Here is a 14,340-nt window from a genome sequence, read left to right as displayed (position 1 = left end):
CTCAGCCTGGTTGTTCCTGGCCCAAGAACCACAATTTAGTCGGGCCAGAAAAAAGGTGAAAAAGTAGCCCCGGGCCAAAACTAAGCCAAGTGGAAACACAACCAAAAACGGGCCCCGCACGGCTCGGCACGCTTAAAGCGAGCTACCCGCTGCAGTGGAAACGCGCCATTATTGTCCCAGTCCAGCCCTGGCCTAGTGTATCCGCTTCAAGACACTGGTACTGGCCTACCATGCTGATAATGGATCAGGCCCTTCCTACATCCAGGACTTGGTTATGCACAAGCACTTCGTTCTGCAGTGGCCAATTGGCTTGCTACTCCCTCGCTGTGAAAGAGACCCAGGTATCCCTCAACAAAACATGCCTGTTTGCTATCCTGGCCCCAAAATGGTGGAACAAGCTCCCCATTGATATCAGGACATCAGAGAGTCTAAACGATTCCGTTGCAGCAGAAAACTCACATGTTTTGACGACACCTTGGTCAAAAAGATAAATAATATTAAGATTCTCTCTTCTGCACGTTGCACTTAAAAAGGTTTGGCTTTAAGTGAGCTAATGCAGTAGTACTAAACCTGGATTGGTTATACACTGAACAAAAATATAAACGCAACACTTTTGTTTTTGCTCCCATTTTTCATGAGATGAACTCAAAGATCTAAAACATTTTCTATATACATAAAATAACCATTTCTCTCAAATATTGTTCACAAATCTGAAAAAATCTGTGATAGTGAGCACTTCTCCTTTGCCGAGATAATCCATCCCACCTCACAGGTGTGGCATATCAAGATGCTGATTAGACAGCATGATTATTGCACAGGTGTGCCTTAGGCTGGCCACAATAAAAGGCCACTCTGAAACGTGCAGTTTTGCTTTATTGGGGGGGTCCCAAAACCAGTCAGTATCTGGTGTGAGGGTTAGGGTTAGGGCAGTGGTTCTCAAAGTGGGCAGAGGCATGACAGGCATGAGACCAGGAGGAAAAATGGTTATATAAAAAAAAAAAAAGATTAAAAAAAAATCATATTTTGAAAAATTCGAAAATGATATGATACAGTTCTATTACATCTGGGTCTCTGTGTTTCATTAAAGCTTGGCTCTGTGTTTCATTAAAGCTCGGCTGTGTGTGTGTGTGTGTGTGTGTGTGTGTGTGTGTGTGTGTGTGTGTGTGTGTGTGTGTGTGTGTGTGTGTGTGTGTGTGTGTGTGTGTGTGGTGTGTGTGTGTGTGTGTGTGTGTGTGTGTGTGTGTGTGTGTGTGTGTGTGTGTGTGTGTGTGTGTGTGTGTGTGTGTGTGTGTGTGTGTGTGTGTGTGTGTGTGTGTGTGTGTGTGTGTGGTGTGTGTGTGTGTGTGTGTGTTGTGTGTGTGTGTGTGTGTGTGTGTGTGTGTGTGTGTGTGTGTGTGTGTGTGTGTGTGTGTGTGTGTGGTGTGTGTGTGTGTGTGTGTTGTGTGGTGTGTGTGTGTGTGTGTGTGTGTGGGGAGCCCATTTTGTGTGCGTGCGCGAGAGAGAGAGCACCGGTACCGGAGATCGTTGTTGTTAGCTTCCGGTGCTAGAGAGCTACGCTAACGGATATAAGGAGTTTTTTCAACAACTATAGCCGCTTTCACACCACAGGACTTGCCGTACTTTAGTGCCGGCACTAAAGTACCACGTCACTGAATCCGCCAGGGGGCTAGTGCCAATCGCATTCACACCGCAGTACTTTCCCTGAGGCAAGATTACGCTGACGTCACTTCGTCTTCTTCTTCTCTGGGTTTACTGGCAGGCCGCAAAACCACTTCACGGCGAGTACAAAAAAAAACGAGAGAAGAAGAACTACACGGGGGAGGGGGTATAAAGCCCACCCGCTGTATGAGGCGTTTGTTTACTGGTCTTTCGAGTGTTACCACTCTTATTATTGTGGTCTTTAATTTTTTTATAGTCCTGTCTGAGTTTCTTTATTTTTACCCGGCATCCGTGTGCACTGTGCACGATTCCCAGCTCAAGTAGCTTTTGCGAACATCGCTCAAAACATTTGGAGTTGGGAACTGCTTTCTGTAGAAGCTGCTGCATCCCGTCCTCAGAGTAAATTGCCAGAAGCGCCGACACTTCCTCATCATTCCACCGCTCCGGTGTTGTAGTACGTGTGGTCATAACTGCTTTAAAGTACAAAAAAACTACTCGCTCAGGTGTGGATGTGGTTTTGTAGCGAGGAAAAAAATGGCTGCCTAATAAATAAAAAAATCAGAGTCTAGCGGGGCGTGGTTTGCAATTCGCCCAGCCAATAGAAATAGAATAGAAATTGGCACTCTTTTATCACCAGGTTCGTACCACCTCTCTTGCAGGGACTGAAAATGGCCAAAAGAGTTCCCGGCACTGAGTAGTCCCGGCGGTGTGAACGCGACATTATTGGTACTAACGGAACTAAAGAACCAAAGCAGGGAAAGTCCTGCGGTGTGAATGCGGCTAAAGTGGAGGAGAGTCCTCTCCTGTCAGACTGAGAGACTCAGTGAGCTAAAGGACTCTCTCAGTGTTATCTCAGTGGGTCTCAAACGTTTTGGTCACCATTAATGTAAACAATTATTTCCGAGGCACACGTTTATATGATCATTATAGTTATAAAAAAATAAGAGAATAAATAAAAAACAGGTATGAAATACTATGACATTAAAAAATGAATAAAGTTTAAAAGGGGAGTGATTTGTAAAATATCCATAAAGAAATAGTAACTTTGTTTACAGTTCTGTGTTGAGAGATGTATCCATAGATCTCTTCATTTTGCTCTCAAAGTGCACCAGATTGATGCTTTTAACTTCAATATTTAAAAATCTTCCCCCCGGACCCCCCTATGTTAGGTCCACACACCACCTATAAAAATATCACTTTACCCCTGCTTACACCTATATGCCGTGAGCTGATTATCGAGCCTTCATTGTAACAGTCATAGTATATAGTACATTGTGTATTTGCGTGGGGATTGTTGCAGTAGAAAATTCCACTGTAGCGCTCGGTACATTAATGGGAAACCCTAAATGTTTGAGCACCATCTATGAAACGTCAAGCTACCCCACAGCACCCCCAAAATAAATCTCTGGTGCCGCCACCGAGCCTGACTATTTGTGTTGGGGGAGCCCGACTTTTTTTTTTCTCCAAAGGGGGGGCCTGAGAAAAAGTTTGAGAACCACTGGGTTAGGGTAATGTTGTGAATCGAGTGGCCCATGGTGGGGGTGGGGTTATGGTATGGGCAGGCGTATGTTATGGACGACGAACACAGGCCACCCGATTCACAACATTACCCTAACCCTCACACCAGATACTGACTGGTTTTCGGACCCCCCCAGACCCCCCCCAATAAAGCAAAAATGCACGTTTCAGAGTGGCCTTTTATTGTGGCCAGCCTAAGGCACACCTGTGCAATAATCATGCTGTCTAATCAGCATCTTGATATGCCACACCTGTGAGGTGGGATGGATTATCTCGGCAAATGAGAAGTGCTCACTATCACAGATTTGTGAACAATATTTGAGAGAAATGGTTATTTTGTGTATATAGAAAATGTTTTAGATCTTTGAGTTCATCTCATGAAAAATGGGAGCAAAAACAAAAGTGTTGCGTTTATATTTTTGTTCAGTGTAGATAGGAAATATACCTGCAGGATTTGTGCTCATGAGATTGCGTCAGCAAAATGTAATGTAGTCTACACACACACTGGTATTTTTAAACATATTCTATATTTCGTCCACATTCAAAAAGCGTTATGGTTACCGACAAAGAAGATCTTGTAAAACCCCTTCCAGGATGAAGATGATCAGAAACTCAGTTTTTATTGTAGACTGGGAGAACAGAGATTCTGGCCTGTAACGTTAAAGTTTGCACCGTTATCACCCTTGTGAGGCCTCGCCAATGAGGAAATATTTCATGCAGATGTATCCAAAATAGGGCTGGCTCTAAACTTGCTAACAAGACCTTTTCCATGGTTCATAAAAACGTTACTCTTCCACTGTATTGAGAAACAGAGTCGTCAGAAAGCGATTCAGGTTGATTTACAGCTACAGTATCCAACACTTTTTTTCCATATTGGAGGATTGTTTTAAAAGGCAGTACGTGTATCAGATAATGGAAGAAATCGTTGTACATGTGGACTACACCTAAAATAATAAAATAAGTTATTAACAAGTCAGAAAAGGGCATGAACATGTGTGATAAATGTACTGCCCCTTCAACACCCATCCCAGGAAAAGCCTTGTCCGACTGTAAATGGCCATTACTGTGAGCCATCATTAACAGCTAAGTGTTAATCCATAATATGAATTTCCTTCCAAGCCCATGGATCGAAGCCAAGGGAGTAAAAATAATTGACTTAACTTTAAAAAAAGAATTATTAATCATCTTCCTTAAAATGTCTTTAAACTTCCCCCTGCCTTAATCTACAATTGAGGGCTCATTAATATAAGTGTCCAACCCAACAGTGTGCACACACTGTCCTGCTCCTATGCATGAGCACGCCTCACAAAAATAAAAAAACAGACCTATACATTTGACAGGGTGCATTATGGGCCACGTAATCGCAATTAAGTGTTGTGCCTGTAAAATGTATTTTTCCTTTTTCCTCAACAGATCATGTGAAAAAGGGTTGTTTAGTCATTTAGAAAGATTTACGGAATTGATACTGGGTTCAGGTTCGAATAAATGCTTTCAAACCCCAGCCCTACTCAAGAGCAGCGATGGTCAGTTGGATAACATTTCAGTACTGGTTTGAAGAGAGGAAGCCATGTTACATGACTAACGTTAGATTGTGTGTGTGTGTTTTTGACTGGGCAGGTCCGGGGACTCGACAGCGCGGATCTGGAACCTGAGTGAGAACAGCACAGGCGGGTCCACCCAGCTGGTTCTGAGGCACTGCATACGGGAAGGGGGCCAGGACGTACCCAGCAACAAAGACGTCACCTCACTAGACTGGAATGTGAGTGCGTGTGTGTGCGCCCCTTTGACCACTACTCCTGCCGAAGGCATTCCTTCCATCCACACACATGGGGGCGAGTCTCTCCCAGGGGGGAAAATACTTTTTCTACCACTCAGCTGCAAATTATTTTCAGCACTAATATTTAGTTTAGTCATTAGCTACTGTTGTGTTAACAGAGTCGTGCAGTGATGACATGTTTCTGTAGGCTGATCTGGAAGTTAACATCACTAGGGCTCCCTAGACTAAATGGGATTTTCCCATAGCATTTGGGGGAACATTTGAAAAAAATAAGGTCTGTAGCAAACACACGTTTTGGTTACACGTTTTGTATAGCAGGATATTCTCCACCTAGTACCACCACTTTTCGATTGTTTGAACAGTAAATACAATCAGGAGATATAAAATGCTAACATCAGGCTATAAAGAAACTACATCCCGGTCACATGACTTCACGCTAACACCGCTGAGCTAACAGTGGCTAATGTTAGGTGTGATGACATTCATTAGTCTCATTTAACTAGGTCTTAGTTGTTTCTTAGACACATAGGGGGGCGGCAGTAGCTTAGTCTGTAGGGACGTGGCTTGGGAACTGAAGGGTCGCCGGTTGAAATCCATATGTTTTTGGTCGGGGCCTCCTTTCCCAGGGTTTACGGATTAATTCCTCCACCACTCTATGTGTCTCGTTAAAAAACTGTGGAATATAAAATCACACTCAATCTGCCTGAATCAGAATGTTCAAATAAAACTGAGAAAGACTGAATGCCACTGACTTCAATTCTAATAAGAATCATGGCTCTCTTTCTTTCAGAGCGAGGGAACGTTGCTAGCAACAGGCTCATACGACGGCTTTGCTAGAATATGGACAAAAGACGGTAAGATCAAAGCTCAGCAGGGACGCTCAGATGATGAAATGTTTCCATTCTCTTTCTTAGCTGAGAATATAACAAGAATTTTCATATTTCCAGGTAACCTGGCGAGTACATTGGGTCAGCATAAAGGTCCTATATTTGCACTCAAGTGGAATAAGAAAGGAAACTTCATCCTCAGTGCTGGTGTAGACAAGGTAAGGCAAAAAGTTTGATAAATGCTTAAAACAAGTTTTTGAGATCATTGAGGTAATAAATGTTTTAACTAGTGTTGTCAAAATTATCGCGTTAACGGCGGTAATTCATTTTTTGAATTAATTGCGTTAAAATATTTAACGCATGTGCAGAATGGCCCACCTCATACGTACCACCAGTGGCAGCGCCAGGGTATGGCTGGGGTAGGCTACACCCATACCAAGAAATGGTTTAGCCCCACCATGAAAAATGATGTTAAAGTAAGCTAAATAAAGACTGCCAACTCGCGGAGTAAATTGCACAGACAGCCGTTAGTAAGATTGATTTCAGTAGCCACGGTTTTGAAAACTTTTGTCACGTAGTGATCGTCTTCTCAATAGAACATCTTTGATAACGGCGTGGTGTTGTTGCAGGAAGTCCCGACGGAGAATACTTTTGCTGTAGTACAGGGTGCACATAACTGGTACGCAGGTTATGTGCGTAATCTGAAATGCGTACCGTCACTTGTGTCACAAAGCGCATTTGCGTACCGACGTACTTGTGAAGCTTTTCCAGAAGGCGGTTAGATCACCGGATGACAGAGTCGGTCTCCGTGCGCACAGACAGGGCTGCTGTTAACGTCGGTCTGTACAACGGAATTGTGCCCCCCCCCCCCCCTCTGTCGACTTTCCTGAAGTACTCCCCCGTTGATAGAAATCAACACGTAATGAATTAAGACCCCACGGTTTGATGATTGATAGGTGTGTGGGTTGTCTTTCATTTTGACACGCAGAACAATGTTATAATAAACATACATAGTATACTGTATGTTAAATGGATATATCCGCCTTCTTTCATTTATCTTTCCATTCCCACAACAATATACATAAATAAATGGCATATTTTGGACATAGTTCGAATGGTGATTAATCATGATTAATTAATTTTTAAGCTGTGATTAATCTGATTAAAAATTGTAATCGTTTGACAGCCCTAATTTTTAGTTTTAGATTTTAAATCACAAATAAACATAACAAATAACAGTTTAGCATTTATTGAAGCGGAACGTGTTTCAGTGGGCCTTTTTATATACCTAAATCAGCAACAGGTGCCGGGATTTTGAAGCACTTTTGCAACCAGTTCTCCCTCTTTTTGGGGAACCGGCTCTCCGAGTCCTCGGCCTGCGATTTCCCAGGGCTCTCAGCTTCCTGCCATCCCTGCTCCTCCTGCTGCTGAGTCTTCTGGAGGCTTTTTGTGGCCCGATGAAGGGCGGACCTGTCGTCCTGCCACTGGATGCGAACGCACTCCAACTTCTGCTCAGCCTTTCTTAGAGCGTCGCCAAGCTTGATGTTCGCCTGTCCTTGTTCCGTGAGAAGATCTTTGCTTTTTTCTCCTACAAAGGAAGACGATAGTTTCCAAGCTGATCTTTGGCTTGTTTTAGAAGTGCAGCCATGAGGGTCTTGTTTTTCGACTCTTGCGTCTGCAGCTCGGAAAGATGAGTGCCATTTGATACTTTCAGCTGTGAAGCGAGGGACATTGCCTCCTTGTGTCGTGGAGATTGATGTACTTAAGCTCCTGCTGAGTCCATTCCAGAGCAGACTCGAGCTTTGTTTCTTTCTCAAGTTAAGCAAGAAGAGAAGCTCTTGATTTCTCTGCCTCCTGATGAAGGATGGTTTTCTCCTTGTCGAAGCGGCAGCGTTCAGTCTGGGAGAGATGTTATGCCTTTTTCAGGGCAATTTGGAGATGCCTATTCTCTGCTCATCCTATTTGGAGATAACTCCCTAGCTCCACCTCCATGTGGTTTTAGACACTGCCAGCAAGCGTCTGTCAGCACAAAGCTCATCTGAAGGGCCTCTTTGTCTTCCTTCATGTGCTCCGATGCAACTTGCTGGTCCTTGTTTGTGGAGGTCAGTTGCACAAGATCTTTCTGGGCACCGCGGAGCATCAGGCAGATCTTTTTCAGATGCTCTACCTGACTGATACTTCCAGCAAGCCCTTTTGTCTCAGGGCTGCATTTGGTGACTTCCTGTCTTTCTCTGAAAATATCAAGGAAGTTGGCCAGTGAGTCCTCTTGTATTTCTTGGAGGACTCTGCCTTCAGATTTACCTGGTGTGAGCCTCGCTTCACTGTCCTGCAATGTCCACTGGGTACAAAACAACCTTAAAAATATGAAAAGGCATATCAGAATGCAATATGGGAGAAGCTGTATAAAACACAAATGTGTCTGTTTTGGCGACATTTAGGTTTTGTTCAAGAAGAAATGCATTAACCAGTGTTTGTGACAGTTGGCTCTGCTGCTAATCTTTCTATAAAGTTGTAATGCATTTCATTAAAGAAAAAATATACGAAATACAAATATATTCAGGAAAAGCTGTTTTTTTAAATTGCCAAGCAGAGAGCATCATAGCAGACAAGATTCAGCAGGGATACAGTCCAACTCTAAGTATTCAATACATCATTCGCAGAAGAAGGAATGGGATAATCCCACAAATTAATGACTCGTTGTTCTCGCACTGTCGTGGTCAATAGTCTGACTTTAGTGAGGTTAAACTTTTTATTGATTGATTCACACACTAATCTGCTTTTGGTCGATTGTGTATGATGGAACAAACATCACTACTCCCTAATGTATTCAAAGCAACATGATCACTTGTCACCTAGAGACTAAATCATGCCCGTTTTATTTTACAGAGTGTAAAGGGATTTAAATGTGGAGTTACTACTTGGAGAAGGATAAGATTCACTTCTTAAAAATGCTTGTTTGAAGTCCCTTGTGTTTTTTGGTTGAGGTGTGATCCTTCCCTTACATTCCCTTGATGTAAATGTTCCCTTAACCAACACACAAATAAGCCCTTGCTTATCAAACTTGAGTTAACAACCAACTGCAAATTAGCGCCTAAACGGAAAAAAAGTCCAATTATTTCCTACAGAACTGAGCTACAACAAAAGCTATAGTCAGGGCTGCACATAACTGGTGCCCAGGTGCGCATGCGCACCTCCGCCAAAAAAAGAGCACCGGGTCATTTGAAAAAAGGCGCATTTGTGTACCAACATTGGGAGAGGGAGAGGGAGAGAGAGAAGAGAAAAGAGAGGAGAGAGAGAGAAAGATATTTGCGAGTTGCATATGAACTCAGGGTCGGCACGTAGCACTGGCGTTATAGATGTTCGCCTAGGGCGCCAGATCTGTTGAGGCGCTGCGCTGACAGCTCTGGGAGGGAAAAAAACATTTTTGACCGTTGGGGCTCATCCTAATTTTCGGCCTTGATGTAACAATATTCATAATTAAGTAAATGTAACACCCTTTTCACCCCGGTTACACGTTTCATTTGCCCTGTACGATGGGCGCTATAAGTGATGAAAATGGGGGATGTTGGCTTATCTGGCGCCCGCAGCTCACAGCCAAAATGCGAGTGAGCGAGGGAGAGAGAGAAGGGCGCACTGCCCGGTGTTGTTATTAGAATCTGGTGCTAGCTGCTTTAACGGATATAAGAAGAAGATGTTTCTACAAAAATGTGGAGGGAGAGTCCTCTCCAGTCAGACTGAGAGGCTGATAACTACAGCTCAGTGAGGTAAGGACTCTTGAGTGTTTAGATAGTTCACTTTAGTCTAAGTTCAAACTGTTTGGTCACAATTTATGTAAACACATATTTACAAGGCACTCCTTTATAATTATTGGGATAAACAGGTTTGAAATCATTCATTGAAATCAGTAGTAGGCCTACATCATCAGCTACCATGTCTGACAGAGAGGAAGACAGTGAGGAGAACAGTCAGGAGGGTAGTGATGACAGCTTGTAGGATTACTGGTCGTGCTAATGTTGTCTTGTGTTCACCTCTGCATGTGTGTTCTGTGTTCACCTCTGCATGTGTGTTCAGTGCCGTGTGTCTGGCAAATAAAGTCAAGACCCCCTCAAAAGTTACGGTTTATTTCATTTTAAGGATGAGCACCAAGCAACATCTCCAGGTGCTCCTTTGAGAACCAGGGCAAAAAAGTTATCTGCACCCCTGGCTATAGTGTTAATTTCGTTGACTAAAACTATGACGAAATATGTTCGTCAACGACCTTTTTTTCCATGACGAAAACGAGACGATGACGAGACGATGACGAGACGGCACCGACGGCAGTAAACAATAACTGCAACGAAATCATCATGCAATATCGTTGACGAAAAGTGACGAGACGAAAATGTAGTTTACTAAATAAAAACTATGCCAAAATCTCTCTTTACTTTTGTTGACGAAAAATGAGGAGACGAAATATTATCAAAGATAACGTTACATCTCTGATAGTCAGTTTTCTCCCAGCAGTTCCATTTCCGGTGCTGCGGCTGGGCAGCAGCTGTGTGTCTGTGCTGCGCGCGGCGGTAGATTTGAATTACACCGGGCAGCGGCACACTGTGAACTGTCAGGAAGACTCGGGTCTAACTCATGGTCTAACTAACCTTATTTAACAGAAAATGAAATGGCAACAACAGGGCTTGGGAGCAGTGGTCGCACTCGCGTTAACCGAATACCTCCCCATCAGCGCGAATGATTGATAAATTGTGTACTCGACGGGTAATAATGGATTATGACGGAAATGTTACGATCCGTCAAAATGACTGACAACGAAAAAGTCTAAAGCCACCACTGCTTGGGAGAAAGAAACGATGTGATATTTGGGCCCATTTTCGCTACAATGAGGCGGAGAAAAAAAGCGAATGCATTGTTTTATCAGAAGGGAAGCAATGTGGCCATAACACAGCTGGTAAAAACACCACAAACCTGACCAGATACTCTCTGCAAAGCTTCTTAATCATTCAACCTGTGTTTTTCATCAAATAAGGACAAGATATAATCTTATTTATTTATATATGCTAAAATGACAAATTATTGTTTTTGGCTAGACTAGTTTGACTGAAATGTTCTATATAATCTGATGACTAAAAAAGACTCAACAGTTTTCATTGACAAAAAGTAGACTAAAATAATTAGTTTTCTTTGACTAAAATAAGACTAAAATGCTCAGACTTTTAGTCGACTAAATCTTGACTAAATAAAAACAGGATGAAGGTGACTAAATATGACTAAAACTAAAAAGGAAATTTAACAAAGGACTAAGACTAAAACTAAATAAAAAAATAGCTGACAAAATTAACACTAAACAGCTATCAACAAGCTTGTCGTATTTTGCTACTTGGACAGAATCCCTGAGCTACACTATAATGACGCTTTACATGACATCCAGGGACATAAAACGATGTCTGACAAATGTGGGTCTCCTGGGTGAGAACCAACCCTGTGTTTGTCTACCCATCCAACCCTCAGCGTACTTACACACTCTTAAAAGACGTCTGTTGTTAGGAGACCTATTTTTCTGCCTAAATAAAAAATGCTGCTCCCTGCATTTTTGTTTTCAGAGAGCCCCTACTTTTAATGCAGCCGATTCAAAGAAAAATACAAATAAAACATTAAACCAAAGTTTTGGCTCTTCTGCAACATCTGATGTAACACACTTGTATATTTTTTACTCTAAACCTTAACAATATAAAGATTAAACTAATCGATATACCTGCATGTCAGCCTCTACTTATGGCGCGTTTCCACTGCAGGCCTCGCTCGGCCTCGCTCGGTTTGGTTAGGCCTTATTAGGCCCGGCTCACTTTAATGCTGCGCTTCCATTACAGTTTAGGAACTGGGGCAGTTACTATAGTAACGCAGTGTAGGCGGAGCCGTGACGTCATCTTCAATGAGAGCCCCAGAAAAACAACACAGCCGTTAGCTCTTAGCACTCAGAGCTCACAGCTCCTCATATCTGTTCAGAAACTAGACAAAAGTTAAACAAGTACAAACCACAGACTGTCTGTGTCATGGCGAATACAGTCGCTGGTTTATTTATGTCGGTATAGGCCGTTGTTGCGAGTGTTGACGGTCGGAGCATATATAACGTTAGCTTAGCCAAGCTACATTTAGAAAACACGCATTTTAAAAGGGTTTTTCGCCTGCCGTCTGTCTGCAGACTTGTCAAAGCATTAATTCATGGTTTTTACTAACCGGTATCAGTATGTTGTTACTTCGGCATCATTTAGAAACGTGTATTACAATTAAATCACGGTCAAATATGTTCATCTTGTTGTAGTTGTAGCCGCCTTGCCAGCGATTCTCTCTCTAGTTTAGCATACTCAGCCCGACTCAGCCTGGTTGTTCCTGGCTCTAGAACCACGATTTAGTCGGGCCAGAAAAAAGGTGAAAAAGTAGCCCCGGGCCAAAACTAGGCCAAGTGGAAACGCAACCAAAAACGGGCCCCGCACGCTTAAAGCGAGCTACCCGCTGCAGTGGAAACGCACCATTAGCATACCAGATATTACTGACAGGTGACAGGTGCACCTCCACAATGAACATACTCATGCTCCTGTCAGAAAATGACAACATTGAAACCTTTGTTGTTCAACATTGCCATCTAGTGTACAGAAGAATAATAGCATTGTCATCGTCACCTTCAGAATACATTTTAATACCCCTGTTTTGGTGTCTTGGTGGGGTAAAAAGCGTGTGAGTTGTGATATATTAACTGTTTGTATATCCTTCTTCACATTAGTGCGTGCGTGTGTGAGTGCGTGCGTGTGTGCGTGCGTGATAATACTAGTTTGGTCTAAATAATGAAAATGTCTTCCTTCACACAGACCACAATTATTTGGGACGCACATACGGGAGAGGCCAAACAACAATTTCCTTTCCACTCAGGTGAGTGACAAAAAGCTTTCTGTTTTAGACTGACTTAACTTTTTGCTAAACTCTAGTGAGCGACACCCAAGTTCTTTGCACACATTGTGACTGATATGTGTTTCTGCCACACTCAACCCAACTTGTCTGTACACATTTTGCACTCAGCTCCGTGTTTGACATGGTTGCTATGTTGCAGTGCAAAAGTGACCATTAAATAAATGTGCTGAAAGCTTTTCTTTTTGTTTAAAAAACAATATCTGCCCTTAGAGTATGGTAATAGTGAATCATCAGATTCAAATATGGCATAAAGAAATCTATTGTGTGGTGTAGTTCCTCGACCCCAAAATTAGATAGCATTTTAACACTTCCTGTACCCTCGTTTCCAAGGCAACGCTTTTTGGTTAGCTTCCCAAAATAAGGTATGTGGTTAACACAAGCTCACAAGATGTTCCCGCTTTGTTCTACGACAAAAAAAAGTTAATAAATACCCCACTCGTGGATGTCTGAAGTTTCTAGGTGTCTTAAAAATAACGGTTGCTAACAAGTGACTGAATAAGACTACTAAATGAATCACGTCAGCTTTAACTGCGTTAAGCTTAGCGTATTGATTTGAAGTCATGTTACCGTCATGTGGTTTGTTTTCATAGCCAAATGTTAGGTATTTACTTCTGGTGATTGCATTTATGCTTTGAAATTCACAAAGTGGTGTCAAAATGTGGAGATATTCCTGCTGAACAAAACGTGAAGGTGTCATAAATGAGTCCGAGCTTATTTTCTGTAACATTCCAACAACCAATCGAGGGAGCGCTTGCGATGCTAACATTTGGGCCGGTCACAAAAATATGTAATCACTGCACCACTGTGTTGTCATAGCATCGTGTTCATCTGGTCTTCTCTCCTGGTGCTCTGTGCCTCTAAGCTCTCCTTCCTCCCCACAGCACCGGCTCTGGACGTGGACTGGCAGAGCAACAACACGTTCGCCTCCTGCAGCACAGACATGTGCATCCATGTGTGTAAGCTGGGTCAGGACAGACCGGTCAAGACCTTCCAGGGACACACGGTGAGACAGGACACGTTGATTTCTCACAGGGGGGGGAACACACACCCTCCGCTGGCCAAACACACTCTGTTCTACACGCATTGTTGCATAGCTAACAGTGGCGAGCCGTGACTTTTATACCTAGGCCCTCTGACGTTTTTTTTTATGTTTTCAAATATTATTTTTTAGAATATCTTAGGCCCTCAGAGAGACGGGTCGCCACTGATAGCTAATAGGAATACTGGCACTTACTAACTTTAGCTTCTGATTTAAAATAATGAATGCCCCTTTAGGGTATTATGTGCTTATCCAACGTCGGTGTATGACCTACAGTACTGTTTACTGATCAAAATCCACATTTTAGCCACCTTAAAGAAAAGCCTACCTAAAAAAGAAATTAGAATCAGTTTAAGTACAAGCTATATTTAGAATATTTAACTATTTTACCTTGACATAAGAGAGCCCTTTCTGATGGGAAACTGAAGGCGCTATCAATAATTGTCAAAGCCACCAGACTTTGTTGAACATTTTTTTTATTTTAATACGGAAGTTACTTTTGTACTGCTGCCTCAATTAGATAGTTAGTTTGTGTCGTTGTGTGATTACAAACCAATCAAACT

The 14,340-nt window shown here is 42.6% G+C and overlaps 1 protein-coding gene across 4 annotated transcripts in view; it reads left to right on the top strand.

Annotated features, from left to right (window-relative positions):
- LOC117545466 (F-box-like/WD repeat-containing protein TBL1XR1) overlaps positions 1–14,340 on the top strand; it is a 69,879-nt gene that overhangs the window by 39,691 nt on the left and 15,848 nt on the right. For all 4 annotated transcript variants that reach the window (XM_034215245.1, XM_034215244.1, XM_034215246.1 and 1 more), the window contains exons 7-11: positions 4,795–4,936; positions 5,745–5,808; positions 5,902–5,999; positions 12,639–12,699; positions 13,620–13,741. In XM_034215245.1, the coding sequence (XP_034071136.1) occupies positions 4,795–4,936; positions 5,745–5,808; positions 5,902–5,999; positions 12,639–12,699; positions 13,620–13,741 (487 nt within the window). The remainder of the gene's footprint in view (positions 1–4,794; positions 4,937–5,744; positions 5,809–5,901; positions 6,000–12,638; positions 12,700–13,619; positions 13,742–14,340) is intronic.

This window comes from Gymnodraco acuticeps, unplaced genomic scaffold (assembly GCF_902827175.1).
Source record: "Gymnodraco acuticeps unplaced genomic scaffold, fGymAcu1.1, whole genome shotgun sequence".
In the NCBI taxonomy this organism is placed as follows: domain Eukaryota; kingdom Metazoa; phylum Chordata; class Actinopteri; order Perciformes; family Bathydraconidae; genus Gymnodraco; species Gymnodraco acuticeps.
This window is presented reverse-complemented; position numbering and strand designations above follow the sequence as displayed.